This window comes from Psammomys obesus, unplaced genomic scaffold (assembly GCF_907164565.1).
Source record: "Psammomys obesus unplaced genomic scaffold, mPsaObe1.curated_primary_1811, whole genome shotgun sequence".
NCBI lineage: Eukaryota > Metazoa > Chordata > Mammalia > Rodentia > Muridae > Psammomys > Psammomys obesus.
Genome location: NW_026591598.1, coordinates 5,317,290 through 5,342,136, shown reverse-complemented (window position 1 = coordinate 5,342,136; position 24,847 = coordinate 5,317,290). Strand labels below are relative to the sequence as shown.

The window sequence follows — 24,847 nt, the reverse complement described above, 5'->3', positions numbered from 1 at the left end:
TGTGTGTGTGTGTGTGTGTGTGTGTGTGTGTGTGTGTGTGTGTGTGTTTATACATATAAAAGAGTTTAATTGGAGTTAGCCTATACGTGAGGTAATGCTTCTTTTAGAAACCATTGTTTGCCAACTAAAAAACCCAGTGCAGGTATGGATTACCTCCCCTCAAGTTGCTGGTCAAGGGTGTACTGGAGAACCCAAAGCAAGTAAGGGCTACTGCCCACCGGAACTTGCTGGTAAGATCCTGCTGTTGATACCACATACTTTGGTCACAGGATGTGGAAAAATGAAGGTGGTACTGACCATAAACCATAAACCAGCTTCTCTGCTAGCTGGCTCTCATGGTACCAGAAAGGTGCTATGCAAGCTATTGAGGAAGAAAAAGTTATAATCAGGCTTACTCAGCTGTGAACCCTGTGAGCTACCATAGCTATTGGCATAGCAAGAAGTGTCCATGAGGGCAATAGTGGCAAACATGTTATAGGAGAAACCAATTACTTTCAGACTGATTTGAGGCCTGCCCCATGGGAGGAAACACATGCCTGGTACTGTAAATCTTGCCAATAACACATCTTTTTTTCTTTTTCTTTTTTTTTTTTTTTTTTTTTTTTTGTTGTTTGTTTGGTTGTTTGGTTGGTTTGGTTGTTTGGTTTGGTTTGGGTTTTTTTGTTTTGCTTTGCTTTTGAGACAGAGTCTCTCTCTCTCTCTCTCTCTCTGTCAAATCTTTTTCTGATTCATCACTTTGTCTGCACCTCAATTAGACTTCATTATCTGGGATTAAAGGTGTGTTATATCTCTATTCCATCCAGAAGGATTTAAGGTGTGCACTAAGTCCAAGTCTGTATTCCAGTCAGACCACACAGACCTAGGTCTTCGGATGTGATTCCTTGCCAGAGCAGCCATGTTGCTGGATTAAAACTCCTCTACACACCCGATCAGTGATGCTGTGCCTGCTTCGGTGACCTCCCACAACCACCTGTAAACAGAAAGACAAGTACAAACCTAATTACTGGATTCTTTTCACAACTCTAATCCTTTATCTACACTTCTTTTTCTGGGAAGTATGTAAGGGATAATAAAGATGCTGACTTGATTCTTTTAAAAAAATACATTGCTTTAGGGGGGTTGGGGAAATGGCTCATCAGTTAAGAGTGCTTGCTGCTCTTTCAAGGAACCACGTTTGGTTCCCAGCACCCATGTCAGGTAGCTGACAAGTGCCTGTAACTCCAGCTCCAGGGAATCCAACATCCTCTCCTGGACTCCTCGTGCACCTGCACTCATGTGACAGACACATACACACACATGAATAAAAACAATAAATTAAGGGCTGGAGAGATGGCTCAGAGGTTAGGAGTACTGGCTGCTCTTCCAGAGGTCCTGAGTTCAATTCCCAGCAACCACATAGTGGCTTACAACCATCTATATTGAGATGTGGTGCCCTCTTCTGGCCTGCAGGCCTACATGTAGGCAGAACACTGTGATACTGGAATAATGTCTCCACTGGCATAGCCCACAGCGAGCTGCTGAACAAGGCTGTGGAGGACACTGTGCATTGCTTGCACAGCCTGCTTGGTGGGTGGAGAGGCCAGATGCATTACAGGATTTCTTTATCAGAATACATCAGCTGAACAAATATTAACTAAAGTACCTTAGTGAGCTGAGGATCAAACCTTCATGTGTATCTAAGCAAACATTCAGCCACAGAATTGCATCCCTTGATTCCCATTTCTTTTGATTAAATATCAATCACTTTAAAAGTTATGGAACTGGAGAGATGGCTTAATGGTTAAGAGCACTGTCTGCTCTTTCAAAGGTTCTAAGTTCAGTTCCCAGCAACTATGTATAATGAGATCTGGTGCCCTCTTCTGGTGTGCAGGTAGACATGCAGGCAGAGTGCTGTACAAATAATAAATCAATAAATCCTTAAAAAAAAAGTTACGCATTCTCCCAGGGTGATGGTAGCACACTCCTTTAATCCTGGCACTTGAGAGGCAGAGGCAGGCAGACCAACGTGAGTTTGAGGCCAGCCCCGTGTACAGAATGTGTTCCAGGACAGCCAGGGTTACAAAGAGAAACCCTGTCTTAAAAAAACCAAAACCAAACCAAACCAAAACCAAACAAAAGGTTATGCATTCTCAGGCTGAGAACGTGCCTACATGCGTAAAGGTCTGAGTAACCAACCCCTGACCGTGCATAAAGCAGGCACGGCGATGACGCAGACAAGCAGAGGGAAAACCTTAGCAATCTAGGACTCCACTCGGTTTGGGCCACAGGTGCACAAACACTCACCCAGAAAAATGGAATAAGTTTCTCTGCCCCTAACCACCATCAATGACCCCTTATTCAAGGATGTCCCTAAACACATGAGGATATAGAGTGAGTGGGCCCATCCAGCCTGTGCTGGTTGGAGAGAGATGCACAGTTAGGCAGAAGTGTCTTCTGAGTAAACTCTGAGGGAAAATCCACCAATTACTATGCAAAATTAGGCATACATGAAATTAAAACCAGATGCATCATGGGAAGGAATACGTGCAGTAGAAAAAGTTTATATAACCCAGAAATTCAATCAAAATAGAGAAGTACCCAAAGGTTATACATGTAGAGGCTTGCATTTGTTTTGTTTTGCAGTTTTCAGACTTTCTGCTTTGTGGTCTGTTTCTAGGAACCTTCATAATCCAGAATATTCCTCGACAATCAGGGTCTGTAAAACCGAGGACAGGAACAGCAGACCCACTGGCCTGAAGAATAGGACCTGAGTCAAATCTTTGGTCCTAGTGAGGAAAATCTGATTTCCTGAACTGCCTGGGGTCAGTCAAGGGTCATTAATGGATAACTATCTAGAATCTGGCTCCAGGAGCCCTAAACCTTATAAGATCACTCTCCGGCAGGAGTTCTGCTGGAGAATTAAGGCACGTCCCCTCCATAAGAGTCAGTGCAAACTGGCCTGTCAGTCACCACCCAGACAGAGCAAAGTCCCTCAGGAGAAGCTGCCTGTTCTGGAGACATCAGCAATAATATAAAGCCTTTTTTTTTTTTTAACTTTTTTTTTTTCTCTAAGATTTTATTTAAGTATGAGTGCTCTATCTGCATGTACGCAGGAATGCCAGAGAGGGCATCAGATTCCAGTATAGATGGTTGAGAGCCACCATGTGGTTGCTGGGAATTGAACTGAGGACCTCTGGAACCGCTGAGCCATTTCTCCAGCCCAATATAGAGTCTTTCCTTTCTAGACAGGCACAGTCGTCACCCCTTCAGCAACCAGTGCTGACATTTGTTGTTCCTGGCTGGCCGTTCAGCATTTGCTTAGCTCTGATATCCCTTTCTTTCAGGTGATAAATGCCATCTGTGTGAATTCCCCTTCCAGAAGAAAAGTGGAAGAATATTGGAACTAAAAGATTTCAAAAGACCTCAGGGCTTTTCATTAGATTCTAGCATAGCAAATAAATATCCGGCTGGTGAATGGCCAAGCATGTGCCAGGAACTTGCCAAAGTTGGAAAATCTTTAGCCGTGTGTTCACACTCCACACAGAAGCAGAGCTCACTCAAGGTGGCAAACATCAGAGTAACCGGGTGCTAGGTACCTAGCATTTCTAACACAGAGAGACAGAGCCCAGCATCACTCATTCTTTACACACGCGCACACACATGTGTACCTGGAAAGGGGAGGCGACACTTTGCCACTGAGATACAGTTCCAGCCTTTCACTCATTCCTATCACTCCTTTTTTCCTGGCTAACTCATCAGTTCCTTGGCCGTACTCTGGGAAACACCTTCTTCCCTTGGGCAGGATGTGGAGAAACCTCAGGAGCTGTGAGGGGCAGGGCCACCTCAGCACCCACACCACCCCAGCTATGTCATGTTTATAAAATGTTTTCAAATAAGCAAGCCAAAAGTTAAGGCTGGGGATGTAGCTCTATGAAATGCTAGATTCAATCCCTAATGCACTCCCAATTAACCACTTAAGATCCATCCTTTCTTCCAGCAATTAACCTGTCTGTCTTTTTAATACTTGTAAAAGAGCTCCATCACAAACTCCTATTCATAGCAGAGTGGGCGATGGCACAGGTTTTTAATCTCAGCACTTGGGAGCAAGAGGCAGGTGGATCTCTGTGAGTTCGAGGCCAGCCTGGTCTACAGAGTGAGTTGTTCCAGGACAGCCAGGGCTACACAGAGAAACTCTCTCTAGATGGATAGCTAGCTAGCTAGACAGACAGACAGATACCAAACAACTCCTGGTCATGTCCCATTTATGAGCTGTGTATGAGAGTCTACCAAATAGCCTATGGTGACTCCTACTTGTAACCTCGGCACTCAGGAGGCTGAGGAAGGAGGATTTGAAGCCGGCTTGGGTTACATAGTGGGGGGGGGGCGCTATTCTGTAAATTAAAAAAATAATATCTTCATTTTTCTGAGCCGCAGCACTAATGAGCAAGAAGGCCCCTACAAGCAAGCACCTCCCCACTTCTTAGAAGGCGGCCCCACCCCCCACTTGCCTGCCAAGCCCAGACACCTCAGCTATGTTTACACTGGTAGGAATAACACATTAGCCTCCTTGGTGCTGGGTTTACGACTGTGCGCCGCTACTCGGTTTTCGCTGTATGGGTGTATCAAGGCAAGCTAGACCCATTGAGCCCAGCCCCAAATCCACTAAGGCCAACCGGTTCCCTTTCCCCAGGTTGAGCTCTCTCCAAAAGAGAACAATGTTTTTTGTATAACTGCAAACACTGGTAAAATTGTTGGCCAAAACAAGATCAAAGGAGCATGTGTTAGCTATAGGCCCAAGATACGCGTTTTGTTATATCACACATTTCTGGAAGGAGACCCCAGAAGGAAATCAGGCCCAAGCGGAAAGCGAGCAGAAGTCTTTACTGTTCCTATAAGTTCTCCACACTTTAAAAATCCTGTAAGCCGCTCATCAAAACTAACACGGTTCAGTTCCCAGATCTGCCGCTGCGCGCGGCTGCCTGGCCGAGCTGGGGCCCAGGTGACCGCACAAGGGCGCAGGTGACCTCACACGCGACGAGGCGGCGGTTGCTCGGTAACCAGATTCGCAAACAACAGGAGTATCGGTAACGGGTGCACCGGGGGCGAGCGGACACATCAGGTGAGGGGCTGCGGGCGGCGGGAGCAGCCTGCGGCCGACCTCCCAACCCAGACTGAAACCCCAGAGGCGGAGCCTAAGCAGGGGAAGGGTCCTGCTGGGCACCCAGCCCAGCTGGCCTGCTTCTCCTTCGTGCCAGGGCGGGGCCAGGGACGCGACCGCCCTAACTACCCAGGTAGCCAGTTCCAGCCTAGGTGTGCCAGCCCAGTCACACCACCCTGGAAAGGAAACAAGGCTTCTTCTCCCAGATCCCCCGTGGGCCTGTCCCACAGCCCTGGGAAAGAATGATTGTTGGAAGTAGGGGTGGGAACTGGATTAGGGGAATGTTCCCTGCCATCCTACACACACACACACACACACACACACACACACACCTGCTGTATCCTTTCCTTTACACGCCCCTGGAGCAGGGAGCGGGGGGGTGTCCAGAAGAGGCGCTTTGCTTTTACTCTGCAGGTGGTGACCTGGAACAGGCCTAAGGGTTTCAGACCCTTGGCTCTTCGGCCATGGCTACGCTGAGTGTCAAGCCCAGCCAGCGCTACCAGCTCTCGGACTGGCGCACCAACAGTTACCTGTTGTCCACTAATGCGGAGCGGCAGCGAAATGCTTCCCACCAGATCCGCCAGGAGGCCCGGATCCTTCGCAATGAGACCAACAACCAGGTGTGAGCCCACACACAGCCTCTCGGCCCCGTGGGCCGTGGGAGAGCGCTCAACCACAGACATCATTTTATTTGGTTCCGTCTCTTGCAGACCATATGGGATGAGCATGACAATAGTGCTGGCCTGGCGGAGAGGATCTACACGGTCAACCGATGGAAGGAGATGCTGGATAAGTGTCTGACAGACTTAGATGCTGAGATCGACTCCTTGACCCAGGCAGGGAGCCAGGGCAGGGCATCAGCGGGCTTGGATACAAAGCTCCACCCCTCCCACCCCATTTCCGGATCTGGGAAGCCCCGCACCCCTCTGCTGACCTGTGGACCCTTGCGACCTCCCAGTGCCCCTCCCCACCAACCCCTGGGACCTTCCTTCCTAGATGAAAGAGGCTGTGGAGCAAAACCTGCAGGCCAAGAACCTGCCTCTGGATGTGGTCATCGAGTGCCTGACCCTGCGGGAGAGCCGGCGAGACATTGACATGGTGACGGATCCTGTGGAGGAAGAGCTGGTTAAAGAGGTGGAAGCCATCGAAGACACCAGGAAGGCCCTGCAGCAGAGGGCCAGTGACGCCTTCCAGCACCTCTGGTGAGGCGGAGGCCTACCCCGCACACTCATCTACACTGCACGGGTTTTTTGGGTGAAAAACAATTAGCTATTCTGTGACAATAGTAACAATTAGCGATACTTTCTGTGCCTCCCGGCCTCCTGGCAGAAACCACTGTTTAGAGCATGCTCTGCACTGCCTACTTGTTGTTAGGATCCTACTCTAGGCCTCTGTAATTCAGCTGGAAGCACCTGCCACTGCTCGAGGTACCCTATAGTAAGTGTTCGTCCATGCATGTGAAGCCACCTACCTGTGCCTTGTGTCTGGGGACACTCATGAGGCTATGCTGCTCGTCTGGGATGCAGCAGCGCATGCCTGGTTTTACACACACACACACACACACACACACACACACACACACACACACCCCACAACCCCTAAGTATCCTTGCAGGCCAGTGAGGGCTGCATCCCAGTCCCCAGCGATGGTTCCAATGCTGTCTCCTTCCCCAGCCTCTTGCAGGAAGTCCGGCAGCAGCTCAACTCTGACCACCGAGACAAAATGGAGACCCTGGAAATCGACAGGGGCTGCCTCTCTCTCAACCTCACTTCCCCAAACCCCTCTCTGAAGATCAACCCCACACGAATCCCCAAAGAGTAAGAATAGTATTTCAGTCAGTCCCTCCTCTGTCCCTTGGGGGTCACACCCTGTGACCCCATTGCTTCCTTGCCTCCACAGCTGCACCACACTGCAAGAGTGGGACGAGTTCAGTAGGCTGAACAAGAACCGTGCAGAGTCAGAAATAAAAGCATCCATAGAGCTGAGGGAAGCCATTGCCCTAACGATTGCCCAGGTGACTGAGCCCAACTCACCTTTCTCTCTCCTCCTGCCCTGGCCATAGGCTGGCCTTTCCCCTGACTTAAACAGCAGCCTCATGACCTTCCTGTTGCCTGGCTGGCTCTTGTCTTGCAGACCAACAACAAGTTGGAAGCTCAGAGGGTCACCACAGACTTTGCCTTCAGGAAGAGGCTTCGGGAGATGGAGGGTTTTTACAGTGAGCTCAAGTGGCAAGAGCAAAATGTGAGTTTTGCCCTGCCCCATCCCTCCCAACTGTGAGGCCAAGGCACAAGGTACCTGGCCCGGAAGCTCTCCTCCGTTGGGAGCCCTGGTTTGAATCTTGCCTGAATGGTAATGTCTGCCACAGACCATGGAAGAGATAGCCGAGCTACAGGAAGACATCCGGCACCTGGAGGAGGACCTGCGCAAGAAGACGATCAGCCTGAAGCTTGCACATACCCGACTGGAGTCCAGAACCTACCGGCCCAATGTGGAACTCTGCCAGGACCAGGTACGAAGGGCCCCAGTGCGTGCGGACTGGGCCCCTCTGCTAAGGAGACCTCAGTCTACCCCTCTACACAAGTTCCTGGTGAAGCAAGCAAGCATTCTGGTCCAGGGCAGCCATGAAGCCAGCTGAAGGCAGTGTGGGTGAACTGCATGTCCCATCTTGCCCCCTGCCTCCAGGCACAGTTTGGCCTCAGTGATGAACTCCACCAGCTGGAGACAACCATCGCTACCATGAAGCAGAAGCTGGTCCAAGCACAGTAGGTTTAGAGAGAGGGCAGGGAGACACTGCCCAGCCATGGGACGGACCGTACTTCCTGCTGATCCCTCCGGCCCTCACAGTCTGATGCAGGGCTGCAAGCTCGCGGTGTCTCCCCTCCACAGGGATGCCCTGGACGCCCTGTCCAAGCACCTGGCCCGCATACAGGCTGATATTGCGTGTAAGACTAACTCCATGCTGTTGGACACCAAGTGTCTGGACATCCGACGCAAGCTGACCTTGGCGGCTGAGAAGTTTGTGCCCCGAGTGGACACTTTCAAGCGCACGACGAACCGAACACTGGCTCCAATCAAAACCTGCCAGCTGGAGCTGACCTAGCCTTGGTGGCCGAGAGAAGAGGGAAGGCGGGGGTGGGGGAGTGAGGAGGGGTCAGTAAAACTAATAAAGATGGAGTTCTCAGGACAGGTTCTTCTGTGCCGTACACTGTGGGTGCCTGGCAGAGTGAGCCACTCCACTTGGGTGATGGAGTGGCCCAGGCTTCATAGTGGTCAAGCATCCAAAGTGACTCCAGAAGGAATGCGGGTGCAAAGATAGAGGGGTGCTCGCTACCAGACAGCAGTGGCTTTGGGTGGGCAACATTCTTGTTCAGGCGCTTTTAAAAGGGTCCTCCGCGATACTTTAGAAGGCTGTCGATCCAATTTGTGGCGCCATCTACTTGGCGCGAAGCCTGCGGGGTCTGCGGAGCGCTGCGACTCCGAGCCGCTGAGCGGCGCTGTGGGATACGAGCGCGTGCTGGGGCTCCAGGCCACAAGGGGGAGCTGTGGGGCCGCGGCGGAGAGACGACAGCTTAGGCGGCCGCATCGGTGCCGGAAGTGGCGGCCAGTCCGCGCGCAGATGGCGGCGGCGGCGGCGATGACGGCGGCGGGCGGCGGGGCTGGTGCGGCCCGCTCCCTCTCCCGCTTCCGAGGCTGCCTGGCGGGCGCGCTGCTGGGAGACTGCGTGGGCGCTGTCTACGAGGCACATGATACCGTCAGCCTGACGTCAGTCCTGCATCACGTCCAGAGCCTGGAGCCGGACCCGGGCACGCCGGGCAGCGCGCGGACAGGTGGGCGTGGCGACCTCGTCGGGGACTGGCATTTAGGGGGGCGGTGCACGCGGACGAGGCAGCCGAGGAAGAGGGTCTTGCGGCGTGCGCCCGCGAAGTCAGGACTATGAAGGCCCCGGCGACCCTGTCGGTTTCCTCCAGCTCTCCCAGTTAGTAGGTCTCTTAGCGGTGTCCTAGGACAAGCCTAAAATCTTGGCGAGGGCCAGAGGCCGCGTGTCCAGCTCCGTCGTGGCCAGCTTTCTCTAACTGCTGGCCAGACGTGGGCGTCAGCAGGCTCTGTCCATATGCTGTGAAGAGAAGTCCCTTCCCTTCCCTTGCGTATTCAGGCTTTTCCTCCGACTCCGGGTCCAGATGTCAGCAGAGGACTCGGTTCTTCTTGGAGAGCATGTAAAAAGAGGCCATCGTCAGATTCCCGCAAGAGACCATGAGTAAGAGGCATGTCGAGGTAGGAGAAGGAGCTGAGGAAGATCAGGTTTGCTCTGAGAAGCAGAAAGATAGTAACAAAACCAGAAGAAAGAATTGCAAGATGGAGACACTGGTGTGTTAGTCTGGACCCAGAAAGCCATGTCGAGTGAGTCGCGGAGAACATGGAAAACGAGTGTTTAAAGGAAGCAGAGATAAGACAAAGACGACGATTTTATTTCATTATGGTTTGGAAAAAAAAAAAAAGGTGTGCTTTAGGTTGAGTAGTAGTTGGGACTTTGTGGCTGAAAAAAATAAAGTTTGAGTGAAAAGACCTGACAAAATGAGGAATCCAAAGGAAGCTCTGGCCCCAGACAGTACTCAGTAAGGCCAGGAGCTCAGCCCATCTCCTAGAGGCTTGCTTTATTCCTCTCTGCCTTGAGATTGCCTTTGGGGATGGCTCCCTTTGTCAGCCCCTTCCTACCATGTGGTCCCAATAGTCCTGTGCAAGAGCTTCTCCTTTTGCTCCCGTCTCTACAAACATTGCAACTTGAGTCTGGAGCCCTAAATAAAGAGACTGGCAATAGGAGATGGAAAGCTGATAGTTGCCATCTAATTAGGCAGGAGATCAGTCCTTGGGCTTGGGACTAAGGAAGATTCCTCAGGAAGACAGGGGCACGGTGAGTGAGTGGAGGGAGAACAGATGATTCTCCTCACTCATGGGGCTGTGGTTGAGGGGAGAAGGGCAAAGAGCAACCCCTTGCCCCCGTGAACTCAAGTGGCCTTTACCTTTGACCCAGCTGGAAGAGACTAGGAATGTGCTTACGGATATGAAGGTAGGATACACCTGAGAAGAGGGAAAATGGAGTTTGGGCTACATGGAGGCAGTGGACTGGCTGTTTGAGGGATCAGGGAGGTACTCATTAGAAGAAGCTACTTCATTCTCTGTCTCCTCTCAGTGAGGCAAAGGCTCTGTCCCTAGCAGCTTAGTAGCATGCTAGGACATAACTCAGTACAGCGTCACACACCTGTAATCACAGCCCCTACAAGAAAGAGGCAGGAAGACCACAGCGAGTGTGAGGCCAGCCTGGTCTACAGCCCTAGGCCAGACAGAACTACACAGTGAAACCCTGTCTCAGAAGCAAACAAAATAGGCTGCAGAGATGGCTCAGCAGTTAAGAACTGGCTGTTCTTCCAAAGAACACAGGTTCAAGTCCCAGCACCCACATAGCGGCTCACAACCATCTGTATCTCCAGGCTCAAGGAATCTTGACACTCTCTTCTGGCCTCCCTGGGCACCAGGCATGCATGTGGTGCACAGACATACATGAAGGCAAACATACCCATACAGATTTTAAAAAAAAAGAAAAGGTTTAAAGGAGGGAGGGCTCCAGAAAACCTGCCGCTGAGAGAAGTGGAGATGAGGTGGGTGGAGAGGGGGAGTACCGCAGCAGGAAGGACCTGAGCCTGTGCAGGGGGCTATTAGATGGAAGAGGGCAAGGAAGGAGGGGACCAAGCTGAGAAGGATTTGGATACTGAGTCCATGAATTGAGAGCTTTCCCTGAAGGCAATAGACAGCTGTTTTGATTGGAGAATGAAAGGAAGGAGGCAACATCCTAGTTAAGAATTTATGGGAGTGCCTAGGAGGGAAGCAGTATTGCTCAAGCAGGCCATGGTAAGATGATTAATAGTGAGAGAAGAAGGGAGCAGAAGGTTTCCCTTCAGAAACCAGCAGGCTGTCATGACTGTCTTACAATAATTGTTAAGAGCCCAAGACTTTCCAGCTTGCAGGAGGTAGGGGTGAAAGGTCACAGCAGGGTCATAGTAGAGGTCAGCTGTTAGACCAAGAGGAATAAGCATGCCACCAGAGCCCTGTGGGTTGCTCACCCCACCACCCTCTTCCTGCAGAAACATTGTGCTACACAGATGACACTGCCATGGCCAGGGCCCTGGTGCAGTCCCTCCTGGCCAAGGAGGCCTTCGACGAGGTGGACATGGCTCACAGGTGAGGGATGTAACCCTGGCCCAAGGCCAGGCAGGCAGGCAGTGGTACCACACCCCTCAAGAGAGGAGCAATACCTGTGCAGACTCAGCACCCCTTTTCTCTGCAGGACCCTTTCTCAGGCTGACACTAGCTCCCTAAGCTAAAAGTGACAGCACTATTGGCACAGGCGCCCTAGGTACCTAGCCTCCCCTTCCAGCCCAGCCCAGCCTTTTCTTCTAGCCCTGAGAGGTGCATTTGAAACCCTCACTGCCCTCACTGCCTCCCTTCTCTTCATCAGGTTTGCTCAAGAATACAAGAAGGACCCTGACAGAGGGTATGGGGCTGGGGTCATCACTGTCTTCAAGAAGCTCCTGAGCCCCAAGTGCCGTGACGTCTATGAGCCTGCCCGGGCCCAGTTCAATGGAAAGGGCTCCTATGGCAATGGGGGTGCCATGCGGGTGGCGGGCATCCCGCTGGCCTATAGCAGTGTCCAAGATGTACAGAAGGTACTGGGCAGGCTGGTCACAAATATGTCTTTCCCAGCTGTCTGTAGAGACATGTGACAGTGGCTCCTCCTCTCCGTAGTTTGCCCGGCTCTCAGCCCAGCTGACCCATGCCTCCTCCCTGGGTTACAACGGAGCCATCCTGCAGGCCCTGGCTGTGCACCTAGCTCTGCAGGGTGTGTCGTCCAGTGAGCACTTCCTAGAGCAGCTTCTGGGCCACATGGAGGAGCTGGAGGGTGATGCCCAGTCGGTCCTGGATGCTAAGGAGTGAGTATAGGCTGGAGTGAGGGTGGAGGCAAGTCAGAAGTGTGGACAGGGCAGGGGTGGGGTTGTCTGGCATTGCCGGAAAGCCAAGCCTTCCTGTCTTCACTGGGAACCTCATGGAGTGGTTAGAAGAGGTCACTCTGCCTCAAAAGGTTCATGGCCCTCAGTGTCCCAGAGAGTAGAACATCTCCGGCCCTCTCCCAGCACTGTTAAGGCACATGGACCTGGGTGGAACCTGGATGTCCCCGATTACTCTCGTGAGTCCTCTCCCTCTGCCTATGTCCTGCTCACTCTGGCCCCTCTGACATTGTTTCCCAAACCTCAGGTTGGGTATGGAGGAGCGCCCATATTCCAGCAGGCTGAGGAAGGTTGGAGAGCTGCTGGATCAAGACGTGGTGAGCCGAGAGGAGGTAGTGTCTGAGCTAGGTGGGTGAACCCTGACTAATATGTACCCCAGCTGACCGCAGGGCAAGGGGGGGCCCGGGACAGCTAGAGCTGCTCTTTGTAGGGCTCCTGGCAGGGCTGTGAACATGCCTGCAGCCTCGAGGACCAGTATCCCCAGAAACAGCAGCCAGCAGCTCGTTTGTCCACTAGTATGGTTGTGGGTATTAATTTTCCTGGTGCCTGTGCCCTGGGCACTGTGTGGAGTCCCTCACAGTGACCTGCCTCTCAACTGCTCTGGGAGAGAGGAGGAATCAAAGCCAGGAACAGGACTAAGTGGGGCCTTGCCTGGCCACCAGCAGGCCTGGTGGGTCTCCGGTAGTCTCACTGTAAAACCTGAGATCTCGGGCATGCCCCTATACAAAGCTGGCTCTTGGCAGATGGGAGGAAGCTTGCGGCAGGGAGAGCGGTCAAGTTCCTGTGCTCCGGCTTCCCCACAGGGAATGGCATTGCCGCCTTTGAATCTGTGCCCACTGCCATCTATTGCTTCCTGCGCTGCATGGAGCCCGACCCTGAGATCCCCCCCGCCTTCAACAGCCTCCAGAGGACCCTCATCTATTCCATCTCCCTTGGTGGGGATACAGACACCATAGCCACCATGGCCGGGGCCATTGCTGGAGCTTACTATGGGATGGAGCAGGTGCCAGAGAGCTGGCAGCAAAGCTGTGAGGGCTATGAGGAGACAGACGTCCTGGCCCAGAGCCTGCATCGAGTCTTCCAAGAGAGCCTGTGAGGACCACAGCTTCAGCGACCCTATCAGGCCCATCCAGGCCTAGGACAACTCAGATCGGAATCCACAGTTCCCTTAGGCTGTCTCCCCTGCCCCAGCATTCCTAGAGGTCAGGATGAGGGTACCCTTGGGATTAGAGGGTACAGCCTGTGAAACTGTGAGGAATTGGTGCCTTCTTGGGGCTACAGCTCTGTCTAGCTGCAGAGCTGTATGACACCTCAGGCCCTTGAAAATATGAGGGGCCAGGGCAGGTTTTATTTTGGAGGGTTATTTGTCCATTTTTTCCCATCTAGGACATGGGCCTCGGGAAGGTGGAATGACCTGTGGGAGAATCCTTTCTTCCAGTTGGGTTTTAATCAGTGTGACAGGCAGCCTGTCACTGACTGGGCAGAGCCTCAGTGGCTTGTGTAGCTCTTGAGACTGGCATTCAGCCCATCCAGTGGCAGCCTGACCTGGCTCCTCACTGGAATGGGCTCTTCAGCAGCAATAAACAGTTTTTTGTAAATCCCAGCATGTCCTGTTTTTGTTTCTACTGGTGGGTAGATAGTGACTCCCTGCCTGGACCACACTTTTCCAGTCCTGGGACCCCAGTGCAGTAGCTGCTGTGTCGTGGGGCAGTCTTCCACGTATTATCAGGAAGGGCAGGGTAGGCATGATCCGGCTTTTCTTGTTGGTCTCACAGTGCTGTCCAGGCATCTGGACCAATGCTTTGCCTGAGAGGTTGGGTGGAGACAAGCTGATTGTTCTGTCTTCCTCAGCTAGCCCAGGCCTGGCTAAACCCGGAAGAAGGACCCTGGAGGAAGTACAGAGCGCCGACCTTTGATGGGAATAGGTGTCATCCAAGGTGTCCCTGTGGACTGAGTGTTGTATGCCTCCTGTGTCTTGGAGCCCAGGCTAAAGGCCTTGGCCTGAAAGGAAGTTTTATGCAGCAGCTGTTATAAAGGCAGTTGAAGCTGGGCATAGTGGTGCCAATAGAGGCAGGTGGATCTCTGAGTTTGAGGCTAGCCAGAACTACATACTGAAACCCTGTCTCAGAAGAAGAAGAGGAGGAGGAGGAGGAGGAAGCTGGAGAGATGTCTCAGAGGTTAAGAGCACTTCTGTTCTTCCAGAGGTCCTGAGTTCAATTCCCAGCAACCACATGGTGCCTCCCAACCATCTATACTGGGATCTGATGCCCTCTTGTGACGGGTGACCTGCAGATAGCGCACTCCTGTAAAATAAATTTAAAAAAGAAGGAGTTGAAAAGACAACTCCCACAAACCATGAGGATGATCTCTGAGCATCCTTCCAGGTTCAGTGAAGAGACAAGCATGTGCAGCTAGCTCAGTGGTTGTCCTGCCTGAGATTTCAGGAATATCAGGTCAGCTGTCCCAGAGCCCCAGAGCCAAGGACATGAGCTGCTACTGCACATGACAGCTTGTGAACAGGCGCTTTCTACACAAGAAACTGGGCCCCTACCCTGACCTCAGCTCTGGTCCTAGCACAAGCCCCATCCTTAGGACCAAAGACTCACAATTTCATTCATAATTTGTATCAGATGTTGTAACTTGGCCCTTGGGGTCCTGAGCCAACTGTCATGCTCCACTGCTCCTGAGAGCTTGCAGGAATGTTCCATCGAAGTTTAGTCTGGCTGTAGCCACTGCCCTTCTTTGGTTTCATAGAAGGCCTCCGAGTTTCCCTGGTGCTGCTGAGGCTGCAGGGGAGTGGTTCTAAGGGGCTCAGGAGACTGACTGGGAACCTGTAAGGGAGGTGCACGTCTCAGGAGGAGACCGGATTGAGGCCAGAGTCAGCACAGTGTTTCTACGACAGGTTTTATTGGGGCAGTCAATCAATATAGTCAATACTGTAGTTCTCTTTTTAAAGAGAAGTCCAATTTTTTCTGATTCCCCGGTGCATTTTCCCTGAACCTGACATGGGTCCCATGGTAAGTAGAGAGGAACCTCCTATACCAGGTTAGAAATGAAATGATTGGAAAACCTCAATCTTAAAAAAATAAAAAAAATAAGAGCCAGAATACAGAAACGCACAGGGTAAGTGTAGTTGTCATAGTTAAAACCTGACATTATTTGTCAAAGCTGGTCAGTGACACCCACAGCTCCAACCCACAAACGTTCAGAATCACTAATCCTAAAGGCTTCCAGGTGCAGTCTGGCAGCTCTGCTTAGCTTTCTGGGCACCCTGGCATCCTTAGTCTCCAGAGTTCCCTCTGGGAGCTGATTCATCTCGGCCCATCAGAACCCATCCCTAACACATCAGATTAGTGGCTTTGACCCAGGGTAGGAGGAGGTTGCATTAAAGGCCCAGACACCAGCTGGTTCTCTTGGGTGTCGCAGAAAAAGTACACAGGTCATCTTCTTGCTGTCACAAGCAGATCCCCCACTGGAAGCTGAAGCGGGCTGGCTGTCCACTAGGCTGCTTTGCAGTTGTAGGCAGGGGAGGGGGCTGGGCCCTCGTCCTCAGTCCATCCGCACGGGCCCAGATGGGTGCCCAAGATGGATCACCTATTGAATGTCCCAGATTCACACTTGGTACCGTGAAGTGGGCTGACTAGGTGAGGACTGACGAAGGTCCTAAACCATAGAGAAAGCAGCCATCCTTACATAGGCAAGAATACCCACCATCCCTGGCCCCAGCACTGAGCCCAGCCTGGACTGGGGGCCAAGGGGCTGGGAAACAAGCCCCACCTGTCTCCTACAGGAGCGCCCTGATTAGGGAGGGTGGTAGAAGCCCTAGAGCCAGCTCATTCCAGTGGGAGCCTGCTGGCATCTTTTCTTTCAGAGCCTCAGACTCCTGGGCCCTACCCTGCTTAGAACAGGAAATTGGAAGCAGAGGGCAGAGAGAGAGGAAGTGCCCACAGATGCGCCCCTCTAGTAGACACTAAATAGCCACGGCGCAGTTCTTAAGGAGAAACAAGTCTTCACCCACAAGCTTGCATGCCCCTTCAGAGGGGCCGGCGAGAGGCGTTTTGCCTTGATGGTTAGTTTGGAGTTGGCAAGCGTCCCCTAACAGTCTGATAAGGAGAGAAGTGGCCCACCCCCGGCAGGTGAGAGGAAAGAGGGAGAGATACCCACGTTTGCTTCATCAGTCCTGGTTGGCTCTGCCGTCTTGTATAGACACTGCACAGTGTTCCATCTCAGCCCATGGCTGCCACCCTCATGCTGAAGAGCCAACCCTTCAGAGATAGTCAAAGAAACAGAAGAGCTACCAGCCTGCCTCAGATCCATACCCCTTTCCCTTCACAGATCTCCACATGGCTGCTCCAGGATCTTCCAGGGGCCAGTAGCAAGGGCCACACAACCATCCCCACCAGGACTGGTCTGATTCCATGGCATCACTTGGGGGAGGGGGGGTGTCTATCCATATTGACTGCCTCCATGGTCCCCATTCCCTTCTGCCTTTCCCCCGAAAGGAAACAAAAATCTCAGAGAACCTAATGTCTTTTGCCAGAGGCCCCTGTGGGGAGCAGGAAGAGGCCCAGCGAACACAGGGAGCCCCTGGCCTGTTCCGTGCCATCTAAGGCCACCAAGAAAGCCATCTCTCCCAGCAGCTTCCAGGACTCACGAGGTGGGGGCTGCCTGCAGTCCAGGCAGGTCCAGAACAGGCTACAACCCCCACAGTGCACCTGGGGGAAAGGAAATTAGGCCAACCTCTTCCAAAAACAACTTCGGCCTACAGAAAGCAGGTGAGTCTCCTCGTGGCAAGGCCGCTGCCACCGCCGCTGCCGCCTCTGTTCAGCTTTTGGTTGCTTCCTTCAAATGGAGATCTCTGTAACTGGAAAGGTCTCTCTATCACTAAAGAGGAGGAGGCCAGGGCAGCAGGGTCCCCCACAGGTTATGTGGGACAGAGCAAGAATCCTGAGAAGGAAGAATGAATGTACTCAGTGGAGTAGAGGCCATTGGCCTGGTCTGAGGGCATCTGCACCCACACCTGGTCGTTGGGCCGCAGCTGGAGCACAGCGCCTCCTGACGCCTGGTCCAGATAGCCCTTCTTGTACTCATCGTAGGTGTAGGTGGCCGGCACGTTGTTCTTGTACAGGGCTACCCATACATTGGTGCCCTTGACGTGTACATGGTAAGCAAAGTAGTAGACGCCTCCTACCGGGCAGGTGAAGATGCCAGTAGCTGGGTTGTAGCCGCTGTGGCCATTGTAGAGAGTCCGGTCAAACCTAACTGGCATGCCTGAGGCCGGGAAAGGGGAGGTGAGCACCGCAGTGAAGGCTGGAGTGGCATGGGCTGACAGCTCACCCAGCCCAAATTGTGGCTTGCCTCCTTTGCCCAGGACAGCCCCTTCCACGCCGCCATTGGGCAGATGCAAGCCTGCAATGCCAGTCTCATCAAAGGCCCCAGGGGCCCCAGGAGGCCCAGGGGGGCCAGGGGGCCCAGGAGGACCTGTGAGTCCTGGGGAGCCAGGGACCCCAGGGGGCCCTGTGGGCCCAGCAGAGCCAGGTTCCCCGACTTTCCCTTCTCCAGGAGGCCCTGGAAGGCCTGGTTCACCCTTCAAGCCTGGCAGACCCTGGGGCCCAATAGGGCCAGCTGGGCCCTGGAGTCCTGGGATTCCAGAAGGGCCCCTCAGGCCAGGCTGCCCAGGAAGCCCCAAGTCACCTTTCTGTCCGAGGGCCCCTGCCACCCCAGGCCCACCAGGGCGGCCTGTAAAACCTGGCTCACCCTTGGGCCCAGTTGGTCCAGGGGGTCCATGGGCCCCAGGAAGTCCCCTCTCACCAGGAAGCCCAGGCTTTCCAGCCAGGCCATTAGGTCCTTGGTCACCCCGAATGCCAGGCACTCCTGGGGGACCTCCAGGTCCTACCTCTCCCTTGGGCCCAGGGGGACCACGTCTACCGGGAAGCCCTGCAGACCCAGGAAGGCCAGGTGGACCTCCAAGGCCCTGTGGACCCTGCTCTCCTGGCTCCCCATCCTCTCCTGGCTCCCCTCTGTCCCCCAAGAGCCCCGGGGCCCCAGCTGGGCCCCTGTCTCCCTTAGGTCCTGGTTTTCCTGGCATTCCATAGCCAATAGGACCTATCAGGCCAGGGGGGCCCCGGGGTCCTGGCTCCCCTTTAGCCCCTACTGGGCCCTGTGGCCCTGGTACCCCAGCTGCCCCTGGTACCCCGACACCATCTACCCCAGGGGGCCCTTTTGGACCCACAGCTCCTGGCTCTCCCCTAGATCCTGGAACCCCAGGGGGGCCAGAGTCACCTTTGTCTCCAGGGGCTCCTGGAATCCCATCCAAACCTGGTTTGCCCAAGCCAGCTGGACCAGGCAGCCCAGGGGGCCCAGGGGCACCTGCCTGCCCAGGGGCCCCAGGCAATCCTGGCTGGCCCACTCCATTATCCCCTTTGAGGCCCCTATCTCCTCGGGGTCCAGGCTCTCCCTGGGGTCCTGGCTCCCCCCTAAATCCCGGAGGCCCTGGCACTCCTTGGGCACCTGGTTTTCCAGGGACAGTAATGCCTGAAGGACCCGGAAGGCCAGGAGGTCCTGGGGGGCCCCTGAGGCCCTGGTCCCCTCGTATCCCTGGCTCCCCTCGCAACCCTGGCTGCCCCGGTGGTCCAATCTTGCCTGGGAGCCCTGGGGGACCAGCTTTGCCCATCCGGGAGAAGCCAGGGGGCCCAGCAGGGCCTGGCTGCCCGTGGAGCCCAGGTTTTCCAGTCCCTGGCTTTCCCGGGAAGCCGGGTGGCCCAGGAGGACCCCGAGGTCCCGGCTTCCCAGGGGGACCTGGCTCTCCTTTCAAGTCCATTGGCAGCAGCGGTAGAGGCATTTCTGAAAGAGAGAGAAGGGGACAGTCAGAGACCTGGACAATGGGTATCTCATCTACCCATCCCCCATGGCAGTGTGAGGAGCACTGGGGACGAACAGGCTTTGCATCTACTCATAGAGAACACTCCCAGAGCTGTCCTCCCATACCTGAGGGAGTTCAGAGTTGTCCAGTCGCTATCCTGGTAGCACTGCAGGTGTCCTCATCTAGGGCTCCCTGTACCCAACTACCCAGCCAGGCTTTGCCCAGTGAATTTAGAATATTTATGGCTCCAAGTCCTGATGGCGGGATGGCCACCAGGTGGCGCCAGTAGCCCACGTTATAGAGCAGGCAAGTGGCTTCGTTACTTAGCCTTCCGGCCTGGCCCCGCCCCCAGATAAAGACCACCTGCACCAGCCAGTCACAGCCAGCTTCGGCCCTCTAAGCCTGAGAAGCCCTCCACCAGGAAGGAGTTATGGTCTGAAGGGTCTGGAGGGGCCTCGGGAGCGGTGGTGGGAGGGGTGTCTCAGGGATTGTTGAGTAAGGAGGTTCTCACCCAAGTACTGGCCCTTGCCCTCTCGGAAAGGCGGTCCCACTGGTCCTTTCTGCATGGGCTGCACATACTTCACCGGGGCATAACCAGCGCCCCCAGCTCCGCCGCCAGAGGACCCTCGTGGCCTGCACCAAAACAGCAACAACAGCAGCGAAGGCAGGGCCATCAGCGGCCCCCGCATGGCGTCTGTGGAGGTGCTGCAGGGAGAAGGGAGGCTGTCACCAAAGCAACCACCAGCAAATCTCAAGGTCCCGGGTGTGTACATACTGTCTGCTAAACCTCTTCCGAGCCTGTCTGACCAGCCTCCCCGGCCCGAATTGGCAACCAGATAGAACCTTCTGGAGAACCAGCGACCTCAGCACATCCCTTGCTAAAGCAAAGCTTTTCAAGATGAGGCCCCTGCCATCCACGTGCACACCAGCCTTCTGCCTGGCACCACCTAGGTTCTTCAAAGATGTGAGCCCAAGGTGGCCATGGTGGCCCACGCCTTTAATCCCAACGCTCAGCAGAGGCAGGCCAATCTCTGTGAGTTCGAGGCTAGCCTGGTCTGCAAAGCAAAGTCCAGGACAGTCAAGGCTACACAGAGAAACCTTGACTCAAAAAAACAAACAAACAAACAAATAGATATAAAATTAAGATGTAAGTCTAATCTTCTCAGCACTTACATATTGGTGTCATTGTCCTACGGTGTCCAGGTGATATAGGGAGGCAGGGCTAAGATTTATTTTGTGTCTTCATGATTCCCCATCATGCTGATGACCTTCTGGTCTCCATATTGACAGGAGTCAAAACCTTAGGGGGTTTTTTTTGTTTTGTTTTAGATGTATTTATTTTACGTATATGATTGTTCTGTCTGTAAGAGACTTGCACACCAGAAGAGGGCATAGATAGTTATGAGCCATGTGGTTGCTGGGAATTGAACTCAGAACCTCTGGGAGAGCAGAGGGTGTTCTTAAGCACCGAGCCATCTCTCCAGCCCTCAAAGCCTTAATCTTGAGTGGTGCTATCCCTTCCTCTCCCAACCTTTACTCTGGCACCCAGGACGCCTAGCAGGATAGCTCCTAGGTCCCAGTAGCCTCAGTAGTCCTGGGCCTCAGTTTTACCTTCTATTTATCCTTCCAGGCCCCTTCTTCCAAAAATGCCTCCTGAGAGCTCACACAGCCCGTTGTGTCCCGGCGACCCTATCCATGGCACTTAGCTGAGCTCTGAGAACAAGGCCTGGGTTCTGCCAGCTTGAATACTCACCACAGAGAGAGTTCGGGCAAATAAAATGGGGTAATATGTCTACTTACACCTTGTATGCAAATGTTCACAGCATTACATGATCGATAACAGCCCCGAAGGAAGGCAAGCCCATCGTCACCTCACTGGGATGCTCTCACAATGCATGCAGTGCTAGCACGCTCCATACAGTGAAATGTTTGTTTTTTTAAATGCCTTTTAAATTGCAGTTTGGTTGGTTGGGTGGGGTGGGGTGGGGGTCACACGTGACTGTTTCCATCAGAGGACAATTGACATGAATCAGTTCCTTCCCTCCACTACGAAGGTTCCAGAGATCAAACTTAGGTCATCATGCTTTGCAGCAAGCACCCTTACCTGCTGAGCCATTTTGCATGCCCCCCCCCCAAAAAAAAAGTGTTTTAATTGGACATAAAGGGAAGGCTGGGAAGAAGGTTGAGTAGTTAAGAGCACTGACTGCTCTTCCAGATAACCCAGGTTCCTTTCCAAAAACCCGCCTGTAGGGTGACAGCTGTCTATAACCTGCCTCTGCCTCTACCTCCTGAATGCTGGGATTAAAGGCTGGCACATCTGGACCCAGACACAGATGCTTTTTTTTTGGCGGGGGGGGGGGGGGGGTTTGCTTTGGTTTCTTTTGTTTGGTTTTTTTCTAGACAGCATTTCCCTGTGTAGCCCTGTCCTGCAACTTACTCTGTAGACCAAGCTGGCCCCAACCACAGCGATCCATCTGCCTCTGCCAGTCAAGTGCTGGGATTTATTTATTTGGTTTGTTGAGACAGGGTTTCTCTATGTAGCCCTGGCTGTTCTGGACTCACTTTGTAGACCAGCCTGATTTCAAACTCACAGATATCTGCCTGTCTCTGCCTTCCAAGCACTGGGATTAAGGGCGTGTGCCACCACACCCAGCCCCTTCTTCTTTTCTAAAAATGACAGGTTCTCATGTAATCCAAGCTGGTGTCAACTTGGTAAGATGGCCAAGATGACTTAGCTCTCCTGATCTCTGCCTCTGCTGCCTGCTGGTGGGATGGCAGGTGTGGCCCACCACACTCAGTTTTATGAGGTGCTAGGGATTGAACCCAAGGCTTTGTGCCCGCTAAGCAAGGCCTTTACCAGCTGAGCTACGGACCCAGCCTACAGAAGTGCTCTTTTCTAAGAGTATGTCCTTAAGAGAAGTCATTGTCACAACTACCAGCAGACAACTACCAGCAGAAAAAGCAACCGGAAAGAACATATAAGCACACTCTTCCCAAAGATGCTCCCTTGGAACAGAGGATAGATACGGTAACTGCAGGGGGCTGAAGAGAGACTCAGCTGTTAAGAGCACTGGCTGTTCTTCCACAGGACCCAGGTTGAATCCCCAACCCCTACGCTGTAGCGCACCACCAGCTGTTAACTACAATTCCAGGGTATCCAGTGCCCTCTTCTGGCCTCTGCAGACAGCACAAACATGGTGCATAAACACATGTGGGCAAAACACCCATACACATGAGATAAAAAAAATATTTTTAAAAATGTTTAAACTTAAAAAAAAAAAAAAATTGGCCAGGCCAGGGCATGGTGGTGCACACCTTCACGGCACCCAGGAGGCAGGTGCTGTGAGTTCCAGGACAGGCGTGCCTACACAGAGAAACCCTGTCTCAAAAAATAAACAAGCAGGTCTGGCACGGTGGCACATGCCTTTGATACCAGCACTCAGGAGGCAGAGGGAGGTGGATCTCTGGGGGTCTGAGGCCAGCCTGGTCTACGAAGAGAGTCCAGGACAGCCAGGGCTTGTTACACAGAGAAACCCTGTCTCGAAAAACCCAAAACCAAACAATCAAACAAACAAATCAAAGTCAGCTATGGCCACATGACTGACATCCTCCTCTGGCCTCTGCATGCTATCCCCACCCACATACACACAAGAAAGTGACACATATTTTATACTCAACAAATATCTGTTGAATTAAAAGCAAGCACCAGAGAGAGTCCTGACGTTGAGGGGGACGCCACATCCAGTATGTGGGCTGAAAATCAAACCCAGGGCTTCGTGTGTAGCTCTGAATCCATTGCTTTTAAATGCTTAGTAGGCAGTACCTTAGAGACAGGAAGTAGATGGGGTCATTGAGGGCTAAGGGAGGGGGAAATGGGAAGTGGTTCTCACAGATGGGGCCATTTTAGGAGGGGGTGATGAAATTCTTGAGAACTGGTTGTGAGTTGGGCTTGGTGGCAAAGACTGTAATCCCAGGTACAAGGATCAAAAATCTAAGGTCTGAGGCTGGAGGGATGGCCCAGTGGTCAGCACAGGCTGCTCTTCCAGAGGACCCAAGTTTGCTTTGCAAGCGTGCATGTTTTGCCTATACATGTAGGCAAAACACCCCTACACCTAAATTTAAATTAAATTAAAATGTAAGCCTGGCATAGTGGTACACATCTTTGTGTCTAGCACTCAGAAGGCAGAGACGGGCAAATTCCTTTGAGTTCGAGGCCAGCCTGGTTTGTGTAGTGAGTGTCAGGCCAGGAAGGACTATATAGTGAGACCATATCTTAAAACTAGAAATTGAAATAATTAAAAATTAAAACTGTACTATACTTTTTTTTTTTTTTTTTTTGAGACAAGGCCCTCATGTATCCCAGGCTGGCCTCACTATGTAGCTGAGGGTGACCTGGAACTTCTGATTCTCCCAGCTCCCCCTCCTGAGTGCTGGGATCACAGCTGTGCAACTACCAAGCCTGGTTTGGTTTATTCAGTATGAGAGATTGAATCCGGGATTTCTTCCACGCTATGTAAGCACTCTACCAGCTGAGCCACAGATCCAGCCCTGTGCTTTGCCTTTTTAAAAAAAGATGTATTGATTGGTTGGTTGGTTGGTTGGTTTTTCCAGACAGGGTTTCTCTGCACAGTGTTGGCTGTCCTGGACTCACTTTGTAGACCAGGCTGGCCTCTGCCTCCCAGAGTGCTGGAATTACAAGCATGCGCCACCGTGCCCAGCTAGATTTATTTACTTTATGTACATTGGCGTTTTGCCTGCACGTATGTCTTTGGAGGGTACCAGATCCCCTGGAACTGGAGTTACAGGCAGTTGTGAGCTGCCATGTGGGTGTTGGGAATTGAACCCAGGTCCTCTGGAAGAGCGGCCAAGTGCTCTTAACCATTGAGCCATCTCTCCAGCCCCCTGTACTGTACATTTAAATGGACTAATTTCAAAATATGTAAATTACATATCGATAAGGCTATTGTTTTTTGGGAAGAGTAGGTTTCAGGGTTTTCTGGTTTTGTTCTTTTATTTTTATTTGTTTGTTTGTTTGTTTGTTGAGATAAGGTCTCTACATAGCCCCATCTGTCCTAAAACTCAGTGTAGAGCAGGCTGTCCTGGAACTCACCAAAAGCCTCTGTCTCCCAAGTGATAGGACTAAAGGGTTTCTCTGTGTGTAGCCCTGGTTGTCTTGGAACTGATGCTGTAGACCAGGCTGGCCTCGAACTTACAGAGATCCGCCTGCCTCTGCCTCCTTAGTGCTAGCATTAAAGGTGTGCGCTACCACCACATGGCTAAATTGTTTTTTGTTGTTGTTGTTTTGTTTCATCTAAATAATAAATGTTTTTATTTCTTTGACAACCTTTAAAATGTGATCATTCTGTGATTTAACCAGTCTTTACTTCCAAGTAACTTCTTCACTGGACCTCAGTTCCCTTTGAAATAGCATGCTCTTATTCCAGAAGGCAGTCAGCTTTTCATCATCCCTCTTGTCTAGATAACATCCAAAGACAAAGCCCTTAGGGACAAGTACATGAACCCAGTGGTCATGGACCAGCTGAACTAAGGTCATCATGACTGTAGCATGGTGCCAAGCATGGTCCCAGTTTTTGCTGTTATTTTTTAAGAATCGGTTGCTCTATCTGCATGTACACCTGCAGGCCAGAAGAGGGCACCAGATCTCATTATAGATGGTTGTGAGCCACCCTGTGGTTGCTGGGCATTGAACTCAGGAACTCTGGAAGAGCCGCCAGTGCTCTTAATCACTGAGCCCTCTCTCCAGCCCAATTTGTTGTTGTTGTTGTTGTT

The 24,847-nt window shown here is 52.6% G+C and overlaps 4 protein-coding genes across 7 annotated transcripts; 2 read left to right on the top strand and 2 right to left on the bottom strand.

Annotated features, from left to right (window-relative positions):
• Window positions 1-5,020: 5,020 nt before the first annotated feature.
• Tekt2 (tektin 2) lies at window positions 5,021-8,314 on the top strand. Of its 3 annotated transcripts, none has more exons than XM_055611211.1 (10): window positions 5,021-5,098; window positions 5,552-5,757; window positions 5,848-5,973; window positions 6,134-6,339; window positions 6,811-6,954; window positions 7,037-7,151; window positions 7,271-7,378; window positions 7,503-7,646; window positions 7,820-7,899; window positions 8,024-8,314. In XM_055611211.1, exons 2-10 carry the CDS (start codon window positions 5,602-5,604, stop codon window positions 8,235-8,237), a joined length of 1,293 nt encoding a protein of 430 aa, XP_055467186.1. In that variant the 5' UTR covers window positions 5,021-5,098; window positions 5,552-5,601; the 3' UTR covers window positions 8,238-8,314. The 3 variants fall into 3 exon arrangements, with proteins under 3 accessions (XP_055467186.1, XP_055467187.1, XP_055467188.1); XM_055611212.1 differs by having other exon boundaries at window positions 5,021-5,270; XM_055611213.1 differs by lacking the exon at window positions 7,820-7,899 and having other exon boundaries at window positions 8,024-8,136.
• A 435-nt stretch (window positions 8,315-8,749) lies between these two features.
• On the top strand, window positions 8,750-13,796 carry Adprs (ADP-ribosylserine hydrolase). Of its 2 annotated transcripts, none has more exons than XM_055611480.1 (6): window positions 8,750-8,964; window positions 11,275-11,371; window positions 11,649-11,856; window positions 11,936-12,120; window positions 12,443-12,543; window positions 12,999-13,796. In XM_055611480.1, exons 1-6 carry the CDS (start codon window positions 8,754-8,756, stop codon window positions 13,289-13,291), a joined length of 1,095 nt encoding a protein of 364 aa, XP_055467455.1. In that variant the 5' UTR covers window positions 8,750-8,753; the 3' UTR covers window positions 13,292-13,796. The 2 variants fall into 2 exon arrangements, with proteins under 2 accessions (XP_055467455.1, XP_055467456.1); XM_055611481.1 differs by having other exon boundaries at window positions 12,443-12,527; window positions 12,999-13,235.
• Window positions 13,797-15,094: 1,298 nt separating this feature from the next.
• Col8a2 (collagen type VIII alpha 2 chain) lies at window positions 15,095-19,746 on the bottom strand. Its single transcript, XM_055611200.1, has 2 exons — window positions 19,569-19,746; window positions 15,095-19,038 (listed from the first exon to the last, which is right to left on the bottom strand). Exons 1-2 carry the CDS (start codon window positions 19,744-19,746, stop codon window positions 17,120-17,122), a joined length of 2,097 nt encoding a protein of 698 aa, XP_055467175.1. The 3' UTR covers window positions 15,095-17,119.
• A 4,665-nt stretch (window positions 19,747-24,411) lies between these two features.
• LOC129679531 (NADH dehydrogenase [ubiquinone] 1 beta subcomplex subunit 1-like) lies at window positions 24,412-24,614 on the bottom strand. The gene has a single exon (XM_055610733.1). It carries the CDS (start codon window positions 24,612-24,614, stop codon window positions 24,438-24,440), a length of 177 nt encoding a protein of 58 aa, XP_055466708.1. The 3' UTR covers window positions 24,412-24,437.
• Between the last annotated feature and the right edge of the window lie 233 nt (window positions 24,615-24,847).